Here is a 26063-nt window from a genome sequence, read left to right on the forward strand (position 1 = left end):
TTCTCCTAAACAACATTATGCACAAAACTATTTCACAAGGTATATAAAAAATCCGGTTTGATTTATCAAAGTAGTCAAATGATAATTATAAACTAATTAAAGCCCTTAGTGTGACAGTGATTCAGCCTTGGCATAGACAACCAAAATCACTTAGTCAACATGTAAAGCAAAATTTCCCATTCTCTTTTGGATTTCTTACATTTGTCCAGGAAGATTTGATCTTTCAAAACGCCATTCCAGAACATTAAGATTAGAGGCCTAGCACCTCAGAACACTGAAAACTTTACTTGGAGCAGTTCAGTGCACAACAAGGATACCTATCCTTCCCTATGACTTAAATTAAGCACTCCTATAAAAAGATTATTTTTTTTATTTGTCAATGCGTCCTAGAATTGTAGTTTTGCTGTCAGCCTCAAGCCTTTTTAATGTGAATTTATTTGTGACTGACAGTGGGTGTAATTTCAACTGGGTACAGTTCCAACAGATCCTTCCAAAGCATTTCTATCCTAATCAGAAGAGCATTAACCCACTTGGTATGGTCTTTCTTGGCGTTTGGATAAGCAACACTTCTGTTTGTATTTGAGCATCCTTCAGACAAAATCCAGGGTGAATCTTAAGAGCTCTCTTCTGTAATAGTTAATTCAACATTTGTTCCTTTACTGTAGACAAATCAAAACCTCAAGTCGTTATATATCAGACTGGGAATCCTCAAACTGTCTAAGTTTGTAACTATAGTCATTCATCAGATAACACTCAGGTTTCTGTTGTCCAAGTAAACTTCAAAAGACATTGTGATTACAGGCAGCAGTCTGCAAATTTTCCAAACAAAACTTCATTTATTCTGTAACAGTTCTGAGTTGTGCTATGACAGTCCTTCAAAAGCTTCTTAAAATTTTATCACAGTTGAAACAAAAAAATCTGAGACTGTTCTTGTCTGAAGACAGCTCTTTGCTGTGCTTTTTTTCCCCACTTGTTAGCTTATTATTAAGTTAGAATGCCTTGAAACTTCCATTTACTGAAGTTTTATGTCCTTTGCTTTTCTGAAATCAAAGAAATTGTTATTTCTCCTTTATTCCCTTTCTTACTTATATAAAAGTAGAAATTCTAGAAGTGGGAATAAATGTTTTCCTTGTCATCTTTCTTCTTTCTTGCGTTATTATTACATAATATGATCCATCAAAATCATCATACTTCATAATAAAATTCCTCCAAATGCTGGAGGGATTCCCTAAACACCGATGTCCAAGATTTCAGGAGACTAAATCAACACAAGTATCGTGGTATGCATTCTTTGATAAGCAACTGTTATCACTGACAAGCTGGATCTTTTGAGTACATCCAATTTCATATTTTACAGGAGTTCTGAACTATCCTGTATCTTCAAATATACTGTTACTACAATTTTGCTGGCAACTTTACTTCTTCGTATTTTAGTTCCTTTAAAACTTCCTTAAGAGCAACACGTTCTTGTGGTTGTCAGTCCAGAACATGTCATTTGTTGTAGCCTTACTTATTGTATCCTCTTCATCTTTTATTAGATAGGTATATCTTGTACAAAATTAAATATCAGAGTAGATTACTATTCCTTGCTCTTTCTACTCTTCGGATATACTGTTGATCAGCCTTTTACCACCAAAATTGAGATGTGAGTAAAAGGTGTGCCACATTTTTTTGGTGTACAGATCATGGTAGTAATTCATATATTCAGGTGCTGCCCCATTTTGAAAATCACATAAGTACCTCAAAAGTGAACGCAATGCTTTCTGCAAAAGCATTACCTTAAGTGAATTCCTCCTATCATACTGAAAGGCTTAAAAAAAGCTTCCCTGCAGGACAGTCGGATGTTTCAATGGATTTTCTTTGGGCAGTTGCAATTTCTCTTTTTGTACCTTTGAACTCTACAGTAAGAGAGGAGACGGTTCCTATATAAACAGAACTTGCTTCCCTACATGTTGTAATCCTTCCTAGTAACAGAGGAAGGAACTGAACAAAATCAGAGAGATGAACATTCCAGTGCATAGTCTCTCAAAAATCTCTTAGGCTATAGAAAAAACGGAGATTGAGGCATTGTATCTTACCAGTCTCCCGTATTCCAGCTTTAAAGCAGTAGACAACGGACCTCGTAAGAGAGGTCAGCCAAATTATTTGCCAAGTCAAAAAAAAAGAGAATCTAAAACGAGACTGGAAGAGGCAGCAGTACAATCGGTGTCCTGAAAACTGTCTTCATTAAACAACTGAAGTCAGAAACCACGCTGGAAGAACACAATATTGCTTTTAAACAAGCTCTTTCCTCAAACACATTCCAGATGTATTTATTTCTGTTACTTCTCAAAAACACTTGTGGTGTATTAGCACTTATTCATGATCATGACGACATACAAACCTGTAATAAAGAATCTGTGGAATCTGTCCTCGCGTTTGGTTTGTGCCATTACTGCTCAGACTACATGTACTAAATGTAAATGTTACACCATCTGGACACTGAACTGTAGTCATTCCTCCATCTCCATTGGCAGTTCGGCTTCCATAATTCCTCAAACGAACTGCATATTTCACATTTTCCTTAAAAAGGAGAGACAGAAACAATATGCAGTAAAAAACACGCATATAAGTTAAGCTTCAAGGTATTATCAAAGCTTTTATTTTACATTAATACTAGAGAGTCTGAAAAGTCCTTCAAAGTGCTTGAGAAATGAAATTAACTGAAAAAGATCCACCATTTAACAAATGCCCAAGGGGATCTGTGTTCCCAAACTATGGACCATAACTTAAGTAAAATATTACTTCTAATTACTTGAAGAGTGAACCCAAGAAAATTAGGTACCAAACCGCACACAAAGAAGTTGCGCCTTCAAGAATATTCCAAATTACTAAGCAATTACAATCTATCTTATGCTATTATAAAAATTAAGACTTAGTTTCTTTTTGCTGCCCGGATTTGAAATTTTCAGTTACAGCGTGAAACTGAAAACGTATGAGGCAAACATGTCAAGATTAATTTCTAAGTGTGTACACAAAGAAAACCCCGATTTACATTGAACATTCTGATTTTTCTTATCTGAAGTCGTCATACGAAACCTCCAGACATGCACTTCTCTAATTTACCTTCAGTGGCACAACTTTGTCAAGTCTGATTTCAGCTATGTCACTGGGAGAATCATCTGTGGTGTAAGTTCCTTTAACCAACTCTAAAGATGTCCATCTATGAGAGTGAGTTGAATCTCCAGTATGATCACTCTGATTCAAAGAAACAAAGCCAATTTAATAGATTTATAATGTAATACATGACCCATTCACGCAATCGTGCAAGTTCTGTTTTCTTGTATAAATTGTTACGCAGAGCACTACAGATGAAACAAAGCTGAAAATCCTGTTCAGAGTCAACAGTAAAGCCTTTCTGCTGAAAAGGAAATTACTGAGCAGAGATGCCAGTTTCCCACAGCAACCTACGCTTGCCCTTTGGAAGTCATTAGAACAGTCGGTAAGAGTTGGTATGTAAAAGAACGGAGTTTTTTTTCATTTCAAGAACACACAAACCAGTTTTATCTTCTTCTAAAAGAGTACTTCGACAGCATATGAAACACATGTAGCTGTAAGCCTTGACCATGCTGGTAGGCTACCCCTTTCTTTAATTTTTGGTTTAAAATGTTTTAACTTGGTCTCCTTTATTTCTTGTTTTCCTCTGCAGTTTGCAGAGAGATAACAGGTCTAGCTCCAGGAAGTGAAAAGCCCACTATATTTCAAATATTTGTAATAACAGAAGATTTCAAGACCATAACCAAGATAAGGACCCTACTGGATATGGTACATAGCTTCCAATAACACAAAAATCACCACCACAAGTGAACCAAAAAACCTTACTACCAGTGCACTGTTTTACTGGTAGCCTAGACTGTATAAGAATATTACAATATTACTTTGAAAACCATATTATGAAAAGCTCTGAGGTCACTTTTGTTCAAATTTTTTTCTCAAATGCAGTACTTACATCATCGACTAATACCTCCAACTCATACTCATGAATTCCTCCTCCACCATAAACAGAAAATCCTACTACAACTACACCGGGTTTGTCAACAGAGAAACATATTGCATCAGGGGATCCATTCCCAGTATTCCAACTTCTTCCCTGACTTGTTTTAGTGAATCGGTTTGGAGTGGATTTGACAGAATGGAGAGAGTTCAGCCCATCAACCTGTAGAAAGTTAAATACAAGAACCAGAAAAAGTTAACTGTTAAATGTTAGACACCTTTAATAAAGCAAAGTTAAGTGAATTAAATTAACTAGATTTTCAACTGGACAGATTTTAAAAGTCAACTGATAAAACACAGAAGATACCAACAACTGGGGCTTCTATTCAACATCGACTAAAAAGAAAAAAGAAAACATAATTTCTGGTAATTTGGAATTAACTAGGAATCATAAGGAAATCCGATTCCTATTTTTTCCAAGTATTTAAATATATATTTTACAGGATGAATTGGCACAAAATACAGCTTAACAGTGCTTCAAGAAGAGTTAGGTATTTCTGCCTTAGGTAAGGTCAAGATTAAGCAAGGACAGATACAGATCTTACGGAATAATAAAAACACCTTTAATCAAGATGTTATCAAAAGCTGGGTTCTTTCTGTGAAAAAAGTCTTCTGAAAAATGTCACTGCAGAGACAGTGACACCCCTTCAATAAAATCAAATAAATTTCCATCATTTAATGACATTTAGCCTCGGTAAAGGGAACTTCTCTGTGTGATTATGAATTCCTGGATTTTAAAGCTGAACTCGGTGCCACTCTCGATTTCGAATACAAAGGAAATAAACTGGAAAAAGTCTAATGGTATAGACAAATATAATACACACCTTCTTTTATATTATCAGTATTACATGATATATGTATAAAGAGTATCTTACATATAAAGGAGGAAGACACAATGCATAAACAAAACACATCATAAATTCTGACCCATAATCAAAAGCAGACAGGATTAGAACACGCGAGGCAGCCATGATACCCATGAGAGGCACAGAGACACTCAGCGATGTGGCACTGCCGCCAGTGAGCACATTTATTTATTTTGAGTGTACACATGCAGACACACGCATGCAAAAAGAGAAGCACTAAAAAGAAAATTGCCATTTTATAAACAATTTGCAGTATTCTGCAGCCATAATGAAGTAGCTAATTATCAGCAGTACTTAATACAGTGAATATATGCTTTTGTATTTACGTTAAACATCTGGAAGCTATTGAGAACTGAGAATTCCAGCATCCATGAAAGATCTGCACATCTATACAATTCCGGCCACAGCCTGTATCACATTCATAATATCCTTGTCCTGAAAGACGTCTAGTAATGATTTTATGGAAGCTTTACCTCAGATCCTAATGCCGATGCTGTAAGCTCACTCACAATACTGGCGAGCAACCCACAAGTATTAGAAACCAGGTGTGAAGAGAAAAGTTCATTTTCTCTTCTAAGGCTGTTCCGTACTGGTAAAACGACAATGACCAACATCTTTTCCAGCACTTCCCGAAAGCTTGTCATCCCTGAAACGTTTTCTTCGCTCTGCATTATGAAGAGAAAAATGACAAATGACATTGTTCTTACTTAAATGAAAACCACATCGGTTTTCACATATTATAAGCATTAGGTAATTGAAAAACCCATGACTTAATAATAAGAGATGTCTATAGAGGACAAAAAAATATTAAAAATTCTCAAGGTTACCATGATAAGTATTCCTTTGTCAAAAAATAATTCTATTCTAATTTCCAGAATGAGGTGGTGTGGGCTTTGTTTATTGCATTGGGGAGATATATAGGTGACCTTCTCAGGAGAGCGCTTTTCTTATAGCCCTCCTTGCCATACCATTCTATGGTTAGAATACAACAGATACATAGCTACCTATGGAACTCTTGGCTTTGATGTTAGTCAAGAGAATCTTCTGTGCAAACAGGTAAGATAAAACCAGTGGTGGGACGCTTATACAAACAGTTGTTGCTTTACTGAATGAAGACTGAAACAAACCTAAGCTTAGGCATCTAGTATGTCTTCTACCTAGCAGTGACACCCAGTTTTTCAAAATGGTTATCCATACTGAAAGTCATTCCCAATAAGGAAAAATAAAATCAGCTTTACTGATGGAAATTAAAAGTTTGCCTTTCTCACCATTTTGTCTCCCCCCAAAAAATTAAAAAATCCAAGTAGTAAACAGATGGGGAAGACAATCAGGTCAACCAAAAGCTGTAAAAGCTTTTAGCATAATAATGACCTTTTACAGGAATATGTTCCGCAGCTTAACTGTGCATTTTATGAAGAATAGCAATCTCTTGAATTTACTTTTTGCAAAGTTCTCTGGTTGCTCAAAACTTCTGGTATTGGAAGACTCAACAATTATCCTTTATTTACCTTTCATGAAACATCCATAATTTCATAAGGTCTTACCCCTCTTGTCTTCTAAAGTGAAGAATACTATTTAGTAGCCCCATATCTTTGATTATTATGTTTACTCTTTTCATTTCTATAAAGCTATTCTGGAATAACAGAACTGCAAAAATACAGCATTTGAGAGCCCTTGATTAGGAAATTGTTTAATAACCTTTAATAGAATTATATGAACAGGGGTTCCCTTGTCCACCTGCTGTTGACTCTTTTCAAAACTCCAGTTTAGAGACATGACTATCTATTACCAAAGCTGTGTTGACTCTTCCCCAAAACACTGAATCTATCCACTTGTTCTTGATCACGTGAAAAAGCTGAAAAACCATTGCAGAAAACTCTATGCAACAGAAGACAACTCTAAACTATATTTCTGCTAACTTAATATTCCAAAATAAATAAGAATAATTTTTCTCAAATATTCTCCAAACAAGCAGTAACTGGAATATTTCAGACTGAAAGATGAAAACTGGATAAAATAACAAATTTCTAAAGCAAGCCTTTTAGAAAGAAAACACTCAGGCAAATTCAGCTCCATCCTTATAAAGCTAAAACTTCAACCTACATAACTGTTAAATTTTTGGAATGTATCCTAACCTGACTAAGTTTTTCCATGTGTGCAACCAAAAGAGGAAAACGATGGGCTAGAGCAGAGTCATTCTCAGTGCTGACTTGTTTGACCATGGATCGCAGCAACGCCTCTCCATCATAAGCAATTGGAAAGATAGAGGTGAGTTTTACTGAAGTGTGGCAGAGAGCAGACATAACAGCAGCAAGAAGCCGGCTACTGGAGGTTTTGAAGTTTGCTTCCTGGATGTCCTAAAAACATAAAAAGAAATCAACAGAATGGCATTGCTGCATTCAAAGTAAATGAGGGAGAACCTATTTTTGAAAGGACCTTTCCAGTTTTATAGTAATTATAAGAACAATTTAAAGAAAGGATTTCATATACTGTTAGCTTTCCCGTGAATTTTACATTATCTTCTCTCATGAGCTTCCATTTAGATCTTTCAAATTGGAGTAATTCAAATGTATTGGTTGACATGTTTTAAAATAATGAACCCATTTAAAAGTAATTTTGAAATAATAGCACCGTTTAATTATAATAAGTGCTTTGTCTTCAATCAAACAATTTAATTAGAATAATACATTAAAGAACTGATTCTTCCTTGAATTTTTATATGCTAAACGAATTTTCATGCAAAGAAGCAAATTGTTTACGTCTCCCTACAACCAATGCAAGCAAGCATCTACAGTGTTTAGATGTGGGATGCTCATTCACAGTAAGATACTTAGAAGAAAGCTGTTGATTACAGAATAATATTGCCAGTTTCTCACGTACACTTCACTGGATCAGAGCACTGTTGTAACACTTAATAATGAGAAATTACTCAAGTATTAGTGATGAGTATAAAAAAACGCCACATGTATGCTCCTAAGCAGCATGCAGCAAGATGAATCACATATAAGGCATGGCCTCAACACTAAAAAAGCAGGTGCTAACAGTTACCAGCACCACAAATTTTCTTCACTGTCCCAGAGAGACTCTTATTGCTTAGACACTTTAAAAAACCCAAACAAAACAACACAAAAAAACCAAAGCAACCAAACCCCAGTTACTAAAAAACCCAAACTGCAGCAGAATTCCAGTTGCAAATCGGGACAAACACAAAAAAGGAATAAAGGTTTTAAATACTGCTTGACTTCTCTTTGAGCAAAAAGGGAAGCTAAGTTGTAATATTTACTCGTGTCGTTTTAACGTACCTGGTCCAAACAATTCAACAAGTCACAAAGACACGCCCACTGCAGAGCCGGTGTTGGATAAAATGAATGAAAGCAAGCTGTGAATGTATTATGGCATTCCTGAAGAACAGCTTCTAAAAGACTGAGAGGCTGACTGAGATATCCTTGGGGATCGTTGTCCAGCTTCACCATGCAATGATCAACTCCTTCGGATAAAATTTTTCTCAGCAAGGTCCTAGTTTTTCCAATGCAATCTGCTAGTTTGCTGGTTTCTTCTACAACCGCCTTAGCTGTAGCTAGAAGGTTACAAAAAGAGGAACATTAAGTGCACAATAAATGAAAGATTTTCATATTAAAATCCACATTTTACATACAAATAAAGCAACTAGAATTTAGCAACATCGGTGAATCTACATTCAGAGAAGTTAATTTCAAAAGGAAAATAGTGAAGTCTGCTAAACTACATCAAAGAAACCTGAACATCAGAAACTTCCAATTTTCCAGCCTTTCATAATATATGCTGCATTTTAAATATGAACATTGTTAAACTACAGGCATGAAAAACAGATACTGTCTTTCAATTTTAAATTGTGTTCACCACCAAAGCAGCTACTATGTACAGAAATGGGGAAAAAAGACAACACAAAGAGTCCAAAAGTACTAAATTGTAAAGGCAAACAAGAAATTAACTTTAAAATACACACTAGTTACAGCATAAACACCTGGTATTGGACACTTGGTTATGCAGATAATTGCAAATATCCTATTTCTGACAGCAAGCCTCTTAATTGCTCCAATAAAACCATATGTATAAGCAATTTCATCTTATAGCGTACCCTATATGAATACTTAGATCAAATTTTGAATGTCCTGTAGATTATTATTTACCGATAAATATGAAACAAATGAATTAAGAGGAATACCTGATATTGGATATATTTCACAGGTGTATACCCTCAGCAACCTCAGGCAGCAAGTGCCCACAAAACGCAACCTTTCTAAATCCAAAAGAGTAGCAGTGTATTGGAATCCTTTAAGGCCACGAAGTTCTTCAACTCCCAGCACCAGTGTTGTCCAGCTCCAGTGAAGAATGCTCAATAAAGATTCAAAGCATTCCTGTTTCAGGGTATGAATGATACAGAAGATAGATTTTGTGTTAAAAACAAAAAGTGAGCTTTCAGCATGAGTATAAGATGAAAAGCAAATAGCATCTATTATGCATGTTTATGATGAAAAAGTACTTAATGTCTATACACATCTACCACACAACACACAAATCCTATTTGCTTGAGAGAGCAAGAGCAAAAGAGCACTGAGAATGCAGGGAACATGTCACTGTAATACCATGCTAAAAGCAATTTATAACATATGTTATAATATTACGTGTTTAGAAGTCTCTCAGTTATTTAAGAACTATCAACTGTTTGTATTCACCTGTAATACAGATTTTTTGGTAAATTTTACTTGCTTCGTTTGCATATGAATAGTGCATTACCTACTTTTACCAGAATACATTCTTCTCATAACAGTAAAGACTTATCAGGGCTGTCTTTGCTTTTTTTTTTTTTTTAAACAGTTATGATCTGCAGACTCATGGAAACTATATCACTTTTACACTTTCTCTTTAAAGATCAACAGAAGCACATGATAGTCCACAAAAAATTGAGGATTTAAAAAGTTTTGCTTGTCCAAAAATTTGTTTCTACTATTATTAAATGTGGTTGATAGTTTCATAAAGTTGTGCCTTGGAAGGCAAACTACAGTTATTTGGTATCAAATACCTTCAAGCTGCAACAATTAAGCTGATTGTTCAAATTTAATTATAAAATGCTTAATGCTCCAGAAAGCCAAATCTCTCCTCTCAACCCAATTCAGATCTCTGGTAAGGGATAACAGCAGCAAGATAATGAAGAGGGACGATACAATGTGAAGTATGAAAAGCCACAGGAGTTCATAGCTTAATGCAAATATTTTTAAGCAAACATGTAATAAGAGTAGCTATTAATATGTTGATAATATGATTACTAAAAATGCAAATCATGTAGATAATACATTTCTAGAAGAAACCTGAACAAAGGAAGATCATTCTGATCATTAGAGAATACTGAAGAAATGAAGAATACATAAATGAGAGAAAGCAAGCTGGTTAGGAAAATTGGACTGCGAGTGTCTATATGGAGGCAGTAACTTCAATGTAACTATCAGCTGAGAATACCAACAGTATATGTAATGCAGTATAAAATATAAACCAGGATGGAACTGAAAATAAAATAATTATTGCTTGTAACAGATAAGGAAGGGACTGTACTTCAAAAGCATGAAGACGGAATTGGCCTTATCCTGCATGATAATATTGCATTTCAACTTAACAGAGTATTCCTCAAAATGTGACTAACCTCCTTGTATGTGAAGAACTGCAGACTATCTTCTATTAATAGTTGCAGCTCCCTGAGTTCCCTGTGCCTATTAATATTCCTTACCTCAGCTTATCAAAGTTTAATTAAATGCTATCTGATCCTCAATGTATATTGGAATGTATCCAAGAGGAAGACGAATCTCACCAATGACTAATTAATGACAGTAATTTAAAAGCCATAGAAGAGAGCATATAGTAAAACTCCCTCAAAACTCTAAAAATCCTGCTAATATTAATTTACTAGCAGGGAATAAGGTTTGTAAATTGAATACAACTAGTAATGAACTCAACCCCACACCCCCCAAAAAAAACCCCAAAACTAAGTAGCTCAACTTTGTAAAAAATACATTTCTAGGCTCTCATGCTCAGGTCAATACCAAGCTTAGCTTAGATTCAAGTTTACGTCTGAAATCTTCAGAAAAAGCAAAAATAATACGATGTTCTATGTATCAATGTACCTAACTTCTGCTTGATAAAGTAGACAGAAAAAAATCGTTAGTTATTTCCACAGGTACTTCTTTCAGTTTTTTAAGTATGAAGGAACTTGCAGAAAACACAGAAGATTCTTGACAATACTCACCACTGAGACAGTTCTGGCAAAAGATCTCTTTAAAATATGCACAGGTTCACTGGTTTGCTGTTTTCCTTTGGAGGCACTGCCATCACTTGTTGGCAGCCTGGAAGAACAATTTCAGAACTGACTTGAAATTTGCACTTTTTACTTTTAGCAGTTTTTACTGTTTGTATTGTTCAAGTGGAACAGAAGTGGAAGAAAAGTTTAAAGTAATTATCCAAAAAATGTTCGATTTCAGCATAACTTCCTTCAGTTCCTAATCCTGCTGGACCAGTAATCAAGTATCTTGAATTCTGTTCAACTGGCAGAATTGTGACAAGTAATAGTAAAGTCGAGATTTAATTGCATACGAGATTATTATAAGTATTTACTGTATTTCTTCAGATGACATTTTTAAGACTAGAAATGTCTTAAAGAAGTCTAGTTTTGTCGAGGTAAAATATATGTGGAGAGAAAAAACACAGGCAGCACCTGTTACTGCAGCACCTTTCCTTTTGTGCCACTCGTGGCTCTTCAGCCACATCCCTCCTTCAGAGGCCTCAAGGCTTGTTTGTCTTTGGCTACAGCCAACTCTCCATAGAAATCACCCAAATGATTAACAGGTTACACCAGGACTTTATGTGCATCCGTCAAAATGAAACCTTCCTCTGGAGAGACAGGGGTCTATGGACACAAAGCTTACCGGCAAGAGCGGGCTGTTCTGATAAGGGACTCTGAAAAGGACATGCTTAGAAAGGACACAGCAAGAGAACTGAGATGATTTCAGAATCAACATGGGGGCGGGGAGGAGTATATATATACATAAATTATAAAAATTAGGTCTTGTATGTATCTGAGGAAGTCTGAAAAATATATTAGCAATAAGTGAAAGAATTCTTGCTTTTAAAAAGACAGTTACATAACATTTGTCATGGGAATAATAAATTTATGGTAACTTACTCTAAAGCACAATTTGTTGTTTGGTTTTGTTTTGTTTTGTGGCCTTTTTCTCATTAAAATCACTTGTTTGATAGTATATTGCTCCTAAACTGAGGCCTACTAAATAGAATACTTCCCAACTAGCAAAAAAATTGAAGCACATTAGATGAAATCATGAGGCTCTACAGAACCAAATGAAAGTCTCAGAACATAATATATGAAGAATGACTGCGAGAAAAACTGCAAAGAAAGAAATGTTGGTATAATGGATTTATTACTTTTCTCAAAGACACTAAGCAATATGTTTTCCCTGAAATTTTCAGATACTGATTTCCTTAGCTCAATACAACATTTTCATGAAGCGTACGCTTACTTTAACTGGGCTTCTGTTTAAAAACATGCCAATAAATTGTTCAAAACAGAGGTCAAAATATTACCTGTATAGTAACTGCGGGATCTGCCCTGCATTAACATCTGTACCATTATTTGATTTCTTGGAACTTTTAAACTGAAATACAACACTGAAAGAGAAATAACCCAATTATTATTAAAGTAGTATTAGATCTCTTCTTTTGCCTTAAAAAAAACAGACAAAAAAATATACCCATCATCTGTAGTAATAGAGGCCTGTCCATGAGATCCACAATCACTGCTAGGTCCTGACACTCTCGCCCAGGCTACGTACCACCAGCCAGCTTGTAGAAGTACTGGTTCATCAAACATCATCGCGTACTTCTCTCTGGGAGAAATAAATTTTGGAAGAGATGTATGTGAATTAGTTTTTAGATTATTCTTTAACGAATTACACCCTGCTTACAAAAGAAAATGGAAAATTAATGGAATTAAGTTATTAATCAAGGATCTATTTATATTCAAAATTTAAAAATATTTCACTGAAAAATACGGCAGTAATTAAAAAAAAGAAATCTAATTCAGAAGGACCTACAAATGCTTAAGTCTAGCTTGATCTTGCATTTTGAAACAATTAGATACCAAATGCCAAACAGAGTAAGAAGAGATTAAATCAAATTAACACACACAAACCCAATTATATTTAATACTGCAAGTAAAATATTAATTATAAGGTACTGATTATATTTTTTAATTAAATGTTAGAAAATTTTTGTAAGTGGCAAGAGTTTACAAATAAATTCTTAGGAATTATACATGACTATTTAAGTAATAGAATATATATTTAGAGGTATTGTCACATTAGAATTAAACCCAAAAGAATTAGTCATGGATTATTTGAATGTTAAATTATTTCATAACAGGGAATGAAAAAGCAGCTAAAACATGGTTAACCACATCCATATGCACAAAATCTTTCAAGCAATAACTTCTTGTATTCTGATGAGCTGAAGCACAATAACCCTTCTTTCGGTTATGATAATTTCATATTGCAGTAAGTTTAACGATGAGTTGTTTAATACAAATACCCATTTGCACTAGACTGCATCCTTTTGATAGAAGTATTCAAAAGAGCTGATGCAACATTTTGTCTTGTCTTCTCATCACAGGAATATGGGATTTGACTTTGATTTATACAAGAGCAAGCGTTGAGATGACGATTCTTTTAAATTGGCTTGGTGAGGTATTTGGTGTTTTACTACTTTACTCAACTTTGTTGAGTGTAAGTTTTACATCACTTGCTACTAACTTCTAATGATGTAGATCACCTCTGTTGATATTTAAAGTGATTTTAAAATGAGTAAGAAAAAAGTAAAAATAAAGATCAAGAAGTAGGTAAGGAAAACATCTTACCTAGCAGCACAGTCATACGCTAAGACATCTGTTTCAGCAAGAAGGTCTCCATCAGTCTCATGGTCTCCCCCATCTGGACCCAATTCAAACAACTGGTGGAGTAAGAAAAAAGGTAAAATTACATCTTAGCTGCTAAAAACCTAATAATACCACTTTTTCATGTCTGACATTCTGGAAACTGCCTACTACTATTCTTTCTCCTTCCCGAAAGTAATTGCTAGTTACTATCACTGACAGGTAAATTCCCATACGGAAGTCAGGATTTTGTTATATCATTAACTGTTAAAAAAATAGCAATCGAAACTGATCTCCCAGCCTTACGACCAGATATATTTTAAAGTGGAGAAATGCCCTAAATCTTGCGGGCAAGTCAAATGCAGAGCATCCAAAAAAGGCAAAGCTTGGGTGAAAGTGCAGGCTTTCTGTCACAGATTGAAATGCGCTGAAGATATACTTAACTTCTCCGGAAAGGGACAGTTTGAGTGTTCAGCAGAGCTAGTCAATAGTGTCATAAACAGTTGGTGACTAGGACAAAAGATGATACCTTTCTCAAAAGAAATTGGGTTTCTTACTCATTCAAAAATAATTTCTACAGCTTGATGAGTTTGAAAGCGGACCACAATACATGTCTATGATCGCTCTTGCAAATATCTAGTTAATACACAGTTTATCAGTGGTAGGACTAGTGAATCTTATCTTGGCTATCATCTAATCCTAGACAACCAGAAACAAATTGAAAAAATAATACTAGAGTACTTTCATATGGTTACTGCCTTTAATATTTAAACATTAGTCATGCTTTTTTTTTTTGTTAAGTTTCTTGGCTTTCCTTAATCATTTGCAATTCTCAGTCATTGTGTTAAACTGGAATAAAGTACAACTACTTATTTTTGGATCTCCTGTTGTCTTATACAAATGTTACTGCTAAGAATCTGCCATACATCTCCCTAAAACAAACCTTAATACCTAGTAATCTGAAAATAGTAGAAGAAAACTCAATAACCCACTAAATGACAAGTAACAACAATAAAATATTCTCAATATACACAGCGAATATAAATCTCAGACAGATATTATATCCTTCCTTTACAATCTCTTTTGGGGAGTTTCCAAAATCCTTATTAAATGCAGGAACAGAAGCTACTTATCAGAAATCAGAGCTCTTTTATCACACTGTGTGTTTATGTGAGCTTTTTTTATGCAAAGCCAGGTTTGTATATTTATTTTCTCCAGCTCTAATCATCCTTACGTTTGGCACAAAGCAGAGTTAAGTACACTTGGTGCCATTCACACTCAGTTGAAGAATCCCAGCTGAGAAGCTGTCCAGAAAGCAGTTTGAGTAAGAAGTGGTAGGGACAGTGGGAAGCAGTGGGAAGGACAGAAGGACAGTGGGAAGTGGTACTCAGCTGGTACCAAAGGAATTCTAGCTACTGATAAGCACTCTTTTTCTGTTTCTGAGAAACAGTACTGACATAGGATGTGATTCTAACTTGAAGCCCACGACACCAATTTTCTGCAGGTGGACCTCTGAGCTTTGTGTAAATAGATCACAGAGCCATTTGACCCATTACCACATCTGTTCAGGACACCTGTAAGATGGCATAGCATTTAGTGAAGGTAAGAATGGGCCAATTCTTGACAATAGTAATAGTAATAAGAATAGTAATTCTCAGATCTCTACTTCACCCACCTTACCTGCATGAGGTTCATTACTTCCCACTGAGAAGCCGCCTTCTAGTTCTACTACTAATGCTTTTAATATACAGTAAACTACTCAAGAACTAAAATTAATCATGGTTTTAGGTGGCATTTCTAAAGTTCTGATTTTGAGACATAATATTGTTTAAAACAAAACCAAAAAACTTACCTTTATTTTAGCAGTGTATTCACCCCTTCCTCCAAAAAGACCAAGACCACCTAACAAAATATCCGTATCAGCACAGAAACGGATAGCTTCTACTGAGTGGGCTGAATAACCCCAGCCTCCTCCATGACCTGCAGAAAAAAACCCCAACAAGTACAGTTCATCTATCTTAGCCTTTCATTCTGCAAGCCTGATTGGCTTGTGCTATAAAATTTTACTGTGTACGTACTTTCAAATCTGTTAACAACACTATAGTCTTCTTTAGAATAAACTTTCATTACTGCTTGAGTCTCCTCTTCTGTATTTGCTACACCCATTTTTAAGTCCTGCATAGCAGCCAAAGTATCAAGACAACCTAAAAGAAAGCAAAATCAAAAAGAACTCAAAATTTCTTACTGTTGATTATAATCAGTGAAATGGAAATGAATACTAGTTAACAAGATCAAAGCAACCTAATTGTTTTGTCCCTAAACCACACATATGCTACTAAATAACATTATGGTTTTTATTAGGTCTGGAGTCACTGCTGTAGAGTATCAAGGTTTGCTACCGAAGATCGATTTCATTTAATTTATTCATTTTCAGAATGACCAACAAACGTGATTAAATCTACCTGGGAACTTTTCCAATGGTAAATAAATTGCCAGCAACACTTTTCTTTTTTCCTTTTTACATTTCACATATTACCAAAAAAGAGTTGAAGTAGCAACCAGATTATGGGCAGATTTGAAAGCCTTCAAAAAAAGGCATTTTGTTTCATATATGTGGGTACCTAATGTGCCTTACTTTGACTCAGACACAAAAAAGTACTGTTCAAGTTAAAATTTATCACATCTCTAATACACAATGAAGGGAGCAGGACAATGAGCTGACCACTCATCACAATCAGTGAGCAAGCGAGCCAAAAGAACTTCCAAAGCTGTGCTTTGAAGCATTGGGTAGGTTGCATATGGCTAGTTTATACGTAAACACAGTGGGATTATTTTTTGTTTTGGTAGACTTTTTAGACTACAAAAGAAAGCCATATTACTCTTAGTGTCCCGTTATACAAAACTGCAAAGAGTTAAATTCTTATTTTAGATATTGCATTTACCCTAAAATAAAAACAGCTTACTTAAGAGCACTTTTTTCCCTGTCTTTTGGAGACTCCAGGTTAACTTAACAGTACTACCTTTATTCTGCAGACTGTCCAAAAAGATCATCTAGAAAGATCTTGTATTATATTATGCTGACCTCCAGTAGCAGGTTCCATCAGAACCCTAAAATCCTCTAGCATCATTAAGATGGCAGAAGATAACTATTTTGATTAAAATTAATGCATGTCAGCCAGATGATAAGTGTTAAGAGCAATGGTGAAAGATTACAAACTAAAATTTTAACTCAAAAAAGTCAGAAAGCTGTTAGATTACAATTCATTTATACATTAAGTAATGTTTCTTTATTTCGTCTAAACTTCTGACTCATCAACTATAAATGTATACCTAGAATGTGCAAAGCTGCATGAGATCTGGTGGTTAGAGCTTTGGAACCTGTTGGCAGAGCAAGTTCCGGACTCAAAATACTACACCGGGATTGCATGTCTGGAGCTGAGGGAAGTCTGGAATCGGCAACTACGGCATTGTAACTCCACAGTTCCCTAGCATTTGGTCGAAACCTAGAGCAAGACAAAACAGAGTAAAAAAAACACCTTTCACCTACTAAAAAACCACAAAAATCTCACTGATAATTAAATTTTATAAGCTATTTTATATAAATTGTAGATCTGCTAGTACAAACTCTTAAAATTGAACATAATTACACCAAACACATATAAACTTCACATGCTAGCAAATGGAAAGACACAAAAACATTCTTACTGTACTTCAAGTCAAACAGTCATATTATGGGTTTACAAATTTCAGAAAATGTTGGACACTTTTCAAGGATAATAAATATTAAAATGGTATAATCTATTAAGAAGCATGAAATAACTAGCAAAGTACTAGATATAATGGCAGATGTGCTCAGAAATGACAAAGATGCCAAGTGAAAGTAAAAGGGTTACTCACCTTCAAATAAGAATAAAAAGATCTTGAGAAATCCAACATATTTTGTTTGGGCTTTTTTAAATGGATAACATCACCTTATGAGTTTTTAAGGGATTATAGAAAAGGGCAGCATAAACAAGGGAATACAAAGACTTTTCACACTACAGATTAACATGGAGAAAAAGAAAATGAAAAAAATGAAGTCTTTGATATAACTATGTAAAAGGAAGAAACAGTTAGAAGACATAGGCCTATGGCAGTGTTCTGAATAAGCACAAAAGGAACTTTCACTGTTCTAAAAATCCAAAGGGGGCTAAGATGACCTAACTAACAGAGAAAGAAAGTTTTAACTAAAAATATTATAGGACACAATTATGTATTGAGGATTTCAATGAATCAGGAATGTGCAAGTTTATACACACACACAACATTAGTTTAACTGCTTGAATTTTACTGCTACCTGAAAAAGTCACAAAGCTGTGAAGAAAATCTTTAAAACCTATGTAATCAGGAACGCTGTCTCTGTGTACAGATGAACTCCCCCCTTCATTTAAATGGGCATGAATAAAAATACACAGGAATAATAATTAATATACCAAATATTTCACTACTAATAGGCATATTCTTTAACATGTCTCTCCTTTAGACTGTTTCAGTATTTTCAATTAAACAAGAATGGGATATAACAGAAATAAATTTGCACAGACTCCAAGAATCTATTCTTCAGTTAAGTATTTAAGCTCTAGATTTAGTTCTACAGTCCCCAAAATTTTGCAAGACAATAAAACACCTCAACCCATGTTTACCCATAATATCATCTTCAACATGTGACTTTGAACTTCCTCAAGCTGAATAACCATTTTAGTGTGCTACATCAAGTTGAGTGTCATCACTTTTTTGAAACTTGCTGCTTTCCCATGGCCATTGATAACTGCATTTTTCATAAGTCGAGTCTTTCAGTATGTTTAATCATGCTGGTAATATCATGACTGAGAACTTTAAGGGATGTAGGTACTACTCTTCCTTGTTTCAAATCTCAGCATGATTTAAGTAAGAAGTGGTACCTAGCTAATGAGATTCAAACAATCCTGGGGATGTGCATAAAGCAGAAGTACAGCCATCCAAGGAACTTCAGATGTCATAAAGGAACATGCTCAACACTGAAGCATGCATGTTTGCTAAGAGGCTATTAAGTTCTTGAATCTCAATTTTGGATGAAGACATCCAAAGTAGGATGCAAGCACTCTATGGACACAATGATCTTTTAGCAATATGATCTTACATGATACTGTCTTTCCAAGGTGAATGCAGGACTAGCTGGTTCCCTGCTTTATTCTAACTGTAAGTGATTATTCTTGTTTTGCCTGAGTCTTCAAACAGTTTAAACATCATCCATCACTTGCATTCAGATGACAGTTCAAATTTCTCTCCCAAATCATTACAGAAGAATTGGATGTTGTGATTCTGTTTTGGAACAAGGGCTTATGATCTACACCTGCTCAAAGACTCCACTGAAAGCAACCACCCCAAAGGCTGTGAAATAAGTACAACTGTAATTTGAATGTCTATGCCACCTAAATAAGTATCTTTATTTTGACCTCCCAAAATGTCAGAACTGAGAATACTATTTGTCCACCCCTTCTCCTATTTAAGTCTTAACCACTAATACCTGAGAGAAGGATGATGGTTGTGGAAGCTGGGTAAGGCAAGAAAATTATTCATTGAAATGTTAAGTAGATGGAGGAAAGCAAATGAAGAATAAAAGCAGTAAATAAATAGTATAGGTTAGAGTCCCCTGAATGTCATGAGACTGGAATGAGAATGATACAAAAATGAAAAGGAATCAAAAAAGTCTGGGCAAGAGAAGATGTTTGTTTTGGGTTTACCTGAAAAGATCATGAAATAGATGAAAAAAGTTCCAAGGAAGACTAAACATTGTTTTTCATTTACTAAGGAAATGAGCATAATCAAATCTCCAGCCTCCCAAAATATTTTGAACAGGATTTCCATACTATGACCTTAATAGCTATAATCCACACTTGCCTCCAAATAACATCATAGACAGGATCCAGACACACACCAGAACCTTGTAGGTCTTCCTGCTCAGAATCATTGAATGTTTTGCAACTGCCATCTACTTTGTTTATCAGAAGACACTTAAAAGGAGGAGGTTCTGATATTGAAGCTGGTACCAAACCTAGATCAGAGAGCAAAAAGAGCAGAAAACCATGAAGACTCCACTCATTACATGGCATTTTGCATGCATGAAGCATTAATGTAGTAGGGAAGAACAGATATACTGCTAGAGCGAAAAATAAACCATAGTTTTAAGTGCAAGAACAGTTTAGACTTTTACATTCCCTTTTTGGATAAAATTAACTTCTAAAGGAGCTAGGATCACCATGTGCAGTATAACTAGAAAGTAAAAATATTTTAATTTCCTCTATTCACATTTTTGACTTGTTGCTCCTCTATTGTTTGCATGACTGAAGCTATTTTTTCTCCAATACTTCTATAAGCACGTGAAATATTATAGAAGAGGTCTTGCCTATTATATGCCTGCTTGCAAATATCTCTGATGTAGCAAGCACATGAGAATTAATGAGAGCTTCATCGATCCGGAGAAAAGTCTGGTCTCCACTCGCTCCAATCCATGTTGCTTTGCGTCCATATTTAGAGCCTATATTAGGCATAGGTGCTGGTTTTGCATTCCAGTAGGGCATATCCAGAATTGGTCTACCAAGCTGACCTTTCTATAAAGAGAAAGCAAGAGTTACTAAATAACAGTAAGTCTCAAAGACAAACAAGTTCAGTAGTTTCAATATACAAAATCAGTAATCTGGAAGAGAGAGCTTGCCGCAAAATTACCTTCAAAAAGCAATGGCTACTTTAAGTGAAGCGTTACACATTTAAATACAAGGAACAAGTTATTGACAGACATTCTCCTCCCTATTCAGTTGGGTTTTTGAATGAACTTTTAATTTTTAAATGCAACTCCAACTCTCCATGATGGATAATCCATCTTATAAAATAACACAGTTTTAAACCACCACCTTCATTAAAATACAAAAACCACCAAGAATTCCTGGCATCACGCTTTTCTAACCACAGCAATATCAGAAGGACACATTTTTAAACATAACAGACCCAAAAGACATGCAGAAGTCACTAGTAGTTCTATAAGAGCAAGTATAAGCAGTTTTGAAAGGTATTTGAACAATACATTAACTACTAGCTTATTCCCATAAGTAAATGTTATTACTTCCTTACTGAGAAACTTCCAAACGTGAAAACCTGGCCATCCATTAAGAGAATAGCTGTATGGTTGCTCCCAGCAGTAACTTGTGTACTAGGACCTGGTAATGCTTGCACCAAGGTGGGACATCCCCTATATCAAAATAAATTAATTTTGTATCAATGCACGCTTACGCAACAGTTAACACGTACATCAGTATTATAAGGATTTCAATCACTGTGAAATGCATTCACTATATTCACGTGCTATATGGAATCTGAGTCAAGCAACATCTTACATATTAAATGAATAGAGGCTTGAAAGACTGTACCAGATAGTGAAGTTTATGCCCTCTTGTTACAGGGAACTAGATGAACTAACCTCTCTTCAGTTAAACTCATAAATTAGCGTAGAATAAAAATGGTTAATTTAATAGATAATTGTAAGATTACATTAACGTTACTGCAGTTACACTGATAAATACATGCATGTATATACATATGGATACAAAATACATTGCAATGAACTATAGTAGTAAAAAAAAATAAATGCTGAGGACACTGGTAAAGCACTTAAAAAACCTGTTTACATTATGAAGCAATTAAAGCCTTATGTGGTTGGTACCCTAGTACAATTACCAGAAGCAACATTGATATGGCCCTCCTGAGGTCACCGTCTACGGAATTATAAAAGCGAAGGTCTACCCACCTCCATGAACCTTCTAATGGAGAAAAAGGCATTAAAAAACTGCTCTCCATCAAACTCACAGACTCAAGAAAGAACAAACCTCTCCAAACTGTTTCCCAGAAAGATCTTAAAGAACCTAATCCATGTGCCTCCCAAATACGAACAGGTATAAGAAAATAAATTTCCCACTCCAGTAAAAATGAAGGGGAAAGAAACCTAATAGGGTGATCAAGAAGCAAAGAAAGAAAACTTGAAGTGATAACTTAGAATAAAAATAGCAGAAAAGACAAAAAGAAAGAAGTACGAGATACTAAAACTAAAATTTTTATCTCAATCCCAAAGTGAACAGGAGCCTACATGAACTGTATCAGACTTTGAATCCCATAATGAATGTCTACCTAGACTTAAAATTTATTGTGAACTTAGAAAGACTGTGAATTAGAAGAACAAGATATTCCCAAATAACTCTATGTTGTGGAACTCTGACCCCAGAGAACAGCAGCACTATTTAAACTTATTTTAAACATGCACTTTCAAAAGTAGGTTAGGCTAAAATCAGAACAGGTTGTCTTATGCTGGAATAAAAAAAAAAAAAGTGTCAGCCCACAGTTTCCTAGCGATGGTTTAGCAACTGATGTGCAAAAAGTTGGATTATCTGCATGTTCTGATTTTGGCTGAATTGGAGGTAAAACAGAAGTCGAGAAAGTAGGAGAAAGGGGAGGCATCGTGTGTTCAGTAGGGAAAGGGTAGATAAGAAGATATGAACATATGGAAATGCGGAACAGAGGAATGCAGCATGAAGATAGGTTGATGACCTGAAGGAGGGGAAACACAGGTAATACAGAAAGAAATTGCTCCTTCGTGGTGAATGTGGCTTCCAGTAGGTGATTCTAGTAGAGATGGAGAAACTGAAGGGCAGCATAAAATTTGGTAGAGGATACACAACATTTATGAATTTAGAATATTTTGTTGGTCTATAGGCACATGGGTTTGGACATCGGTAACATTATACACAGACGTACAGAGCAAAGTTTAGCAGCAGCCATGATGAAACATTTTAAAAACAGAAGAAACATTACATTTCCCTCTCATTAACTTTAAGGAAGCTAAAAAGGCACTGAAGCAGAAACAAAAACATAGTTAAGAACTAATCCAAAAGCACTGCTGTTAAAGGGAAATACTTTTATTAATTTTTTTTCTCTCCCTCAAAATTATGATAGCTGAAGGCACAGAATTACCAATCCTTGTAAAAAAAAAAAAAAGAGTGAATGTTTCATCTCTCTGATCCATAAAAGCAAAGCTATTATCACCAAAATTATTTATCTTTCTGTTTTCCCAACTGACTCTATCAGTAATGTTATTTGAATGCTGTGTATGATATTCCCTTGGCAGCAGCAGAGCAAAACTGGACAAGCAAGTGATGTAGAGCTATGTAATATGTTATTCTCTTAAATAGCTCTTTTATTAAGATCACCCAGCTTTTGGAGTGGCAACTACAGTGTATCAACTAAAGAACTCAACAGGAAAAAAATCTTAAGACACTTAATGACATCAAAAAATAAAGTAAAATTACAGAAAAATAGTTTTCACTTCATAAAAGGAGGAGAGATTTGGAAAAATAAGCCAATTCAACTGATGTAAATGGAATTTAAAACTTGTGATACTATTCAGTATTTCCCAATCACTCTGAAACTCAACACAGAAAAGCTCATCACAGACACTTAAGAGTCTGCAAAACTCTTCAGACAAAGTTTTGATAACCAGGGTTTCTCCATTTGAATGGGAGAAAGCAAGTAGTATTCTTCTGGGATGCAGCTGAAGAACACATTGGTGTCAAACTCGCAGATTCTTTGGCTTCTGGACATGACACAGGTACAGGCACTTGACACAGGTCAATAACAAAAGACCAACCTCAAATATACGGAAAGTAACCTGAGATCACTTGGGAAAATGTAAGACTGCTGAATGAAAAGCGGCAGATATATACGCATCAGCTAATTCATGATCCTGCAGAAGGTCCAAATGTATTTTGTCTGTCCACGCCGAAACCCTCTTCCATCCTGAAGGGTAAAGCATTTCTGTAAGCAGATGTGGTCTCTGAAAACGCCTCCTGCATTAAGTGTTCGGACGATCGCTGTCCATGGTACCTATCCAGCCAACCTCTCGCTGCCAGGTCCCGTGAGCTGTCACTCGGGGCAGCTGTCCGTGGTGCTGTACATTCAGGTTCACCATGGGCTGGTACTGTGCCGTGGGTAAAAGGAAACCAGGAGTAACTTCTGCAACTTCTGCCTCCAATGGCAGGCAGAGTGGGACAGTACGGAGTTAAAAAGAAAACGGAGATTTTTAGATTTTAGAGGTAACTGGAAGTTTGTTGAAAAGATGTAAATAAGACCTGCACTGCACCGCTGAAGTAAAATAATCAGACAATACACCTAGAAACACGATCCTATCAAACACACATCACGGAACAAGTTGGGTTTTTTTTTCTAAATATATTAATAGGATATAAACTCTGTGCTTTGTCTTCAAATAGAAGATAGCTGACTGTCCATGGAATGTCTGCTCAGTTTTCTTCCATGTTATTGTTGAACCTTTGGAAGCAGAAATCACATCAGGATTGTCTTACTTCAGTTGTTCCATTTCTGGTGCTTGACTGCCAGATCAATGTGCTTGATAACACAGAGCTGAAGTCAACAGTTTGTATAAGAAATGCAGGTAAATTTTGAACAATAACAGAAAGATCTTGGAGTTGTAAGTCCCAGCTTGTTGAGAGAAGCATCAGCAACAAACAGGCCTTTGCTTACCTGAATACAAAACATGCTGTTTTTCACCAAGCCTAGATACAGCAAAGCATTTCTTGCTTCCATTGAGTTTATATCCACTAGCATCTAATTTGAGGAGAATGTAAGCAGAGACTGACAAATCCTTCATGCAGTGAATAGCTCATTAACATCTGCCACTGTGGATTTCACAACAGAAAGCCTATGCAGACTAGGTTAATGGCTCCAGCATACTGATATGAAAAAATGGCCTCCCAGGAACCAGATCACTTGCATTTTTAAGTGGTCCATCTGTGAATGGCTGAAGTCTTTGCTGGAGGAAAAAAAAATCACATTGCCTTGTGCATATTGCTTGTTCCTCCACACCATTTCAGTTCTATTAGCGATTTATTGAGAATCACATCATCCTGTTCATTTGCTGTTTTGTTTGCTTGTGTGCATAAAAAACATAGTCTGAAGTCCTCCTAGAGTATGTAATATGCCTCATTCCTACTGAAGTAGAAGGAAGAATTTTTGGTGTTTACTACAGTCTGATAAGGGAGTACAGAATCCCCTTAATTAAGGAGAAAGACATGTCTGTACAGTTGTGCAGAATTCAAAAGTTAAGCACTTTCACAACTTTGAAAAATAAAGTCTCACTACTAAGTCTTTACACTGCAAGACAGAAGTCTTTGAAAGGGTAAGTAATCAATCACTGCCCAGGAACTTCCATCATTGCTTCATCTGACAATGAAGATGGCTCCCTCAGATGAAAATGAGAATTCCTGCACTTTCCCTAACAGTTCTTGTTTTCATGGGCCCCCATATTTAGATATACTAGCTAGGCTGCCTAAATATTACTTCCTTTTTTTTTATTTTCCCCTCCCCTCTCTCTCTCCTGGAAACACAGTTGAGTATCAGTTCCTGGACTCAGAAGATGATGGTCTTCCTGAGGTCAATACAGGCAATGTGACACACTGCATGACTGACATACCACTGACCTGGCTGGAGCTGGCCATCTGAGCACCACTGCATCCCAACTGAGGTGGAACTCTGCATAAGGATTCCCTGTTTCCTTCTCTGAATCCCTTACTGTGAGGACAGAGGAGAGATCTCTACTTAAAGCTGGAAAAAGAAGTACATCAATGAGGAAATTATCATTTGAATGATGGTGCTAAACAGCAATATAGTACTATAGCCAGTTCTCATGCACAGGACATACTCCAAATTTCTTCAAGGCTTTTTTGAGATACTCTCTAGGGTCTGTTGTAGAATGAGACAAAGGTCAGTGCCAAGTCGTTTGTACCTCCTCAGCTTCTAGGCCCGGTCAAGCACTATCCTTTGGCACAGGATGTTTCACGTTCTCTTCTAGGATCTCACTTGGAACTACATTTGGTCTCCATCCAGTTTCTGTCTAAATAAGCAACAGATGTGGGGTTCACTGCCTGAAATTCTGACAGATACAGCAGATAGCTCCGATGCCTTCAGAAAAGCCAAGCGATTTCATCAGTTGGAAATAGGAGACAGTAAGTTACCAGTACAAATGCCACTGCTATTTGTACCTCTTCAGTCTTTAAGACAGAAACTGGCCTTATTCTAGTAGTGACTTGAATTGCCAACTAAAGCAGTTGAAGCTTGGA

The 26063-nt window shown here is 35.7% G+C and overlaps 1 protein-coding gene across 14 annotated transcripts in view; it reads right to left on the reverse strand.

Moving 5' to 3' along the window:
- MYCBP2 (MYC binding protein 2) overlaps positions 1–26063 on the reverse strand; it is a 200425-nt gene that overhangs the window by 92494 nt on the left and 81868 nt on the right. For 13 of the 14 annotated variants that reach the window (XM_063335960.1, XM_063335975.1, XM_063336007.1 and 10 more), the window contains 17 exons: positions 21013–21130; positions 20291–20495; positions 19786–19939; positions 17197–17369; positions 15945–16070; positions 15719–15846; positions 13852–13943; positions 12692–12826; positions 12525–12608; positions 11176–11272; positions 9103–9295; positions 8201–8475; positions 7034–7255; positions 5372–5563; positions 3989–4195; positions 3106–3237; positions 2384–2562 (listed from right to left, as the gene is read on the reverse strand). In XM_063335960.1, coding sequence (XP_063192030.1) covers positions 2384–2562; positions 3106–3237; positions 3989–4195; positions 5372–5563; positions 7034–7255; positions 8201–8475; positions 9103–9295; positions 11176–11272; positions 12525–12608; positions 12692–12826; positions 13852–13943; positions 15719–15846; positions 15945–16070; positions 17197–17369; positions 19786–19939; positions 20291–20495; positions 21013–21130 — 2712 coding nt within the window. Of the gene's footprint in view, positions 1–2383; positions 2563–3105; positions 3238–3988; positions 4196–5371; positions 5564–7033; positions 7256–8200; positions 8476–9102; positions 9296–11175; positions 11273–12524; positions 12609–12691; positions 12827–13851; positions 13944–15718; positions 15847–15944; positions 16071–17196; positions 17370–19785; positions 19940–20290; positions 20496–21012; positions 21131–25424; positions 25549–26063 lie in introns of all 14 variants that reach the window. The other variant, XM_063335999.1, reaches the window with a different exon arrangement.

This window comes from Chroicocephalus ridibundus, chromosome 1, assembly GCF_963924245.1.
Source record: "Chroicocephalus ridibundus chromosome 1, bChrRid1.1, whole genome shotgun sequence".
NCBI classification, from domain to species: domain Eukaryota; kingdom Metazoa; phylum Chordata; class Aves; order Charadriiformes; family Laridae; genus Chroicocephalus; species Chroicocephalus ridibundus.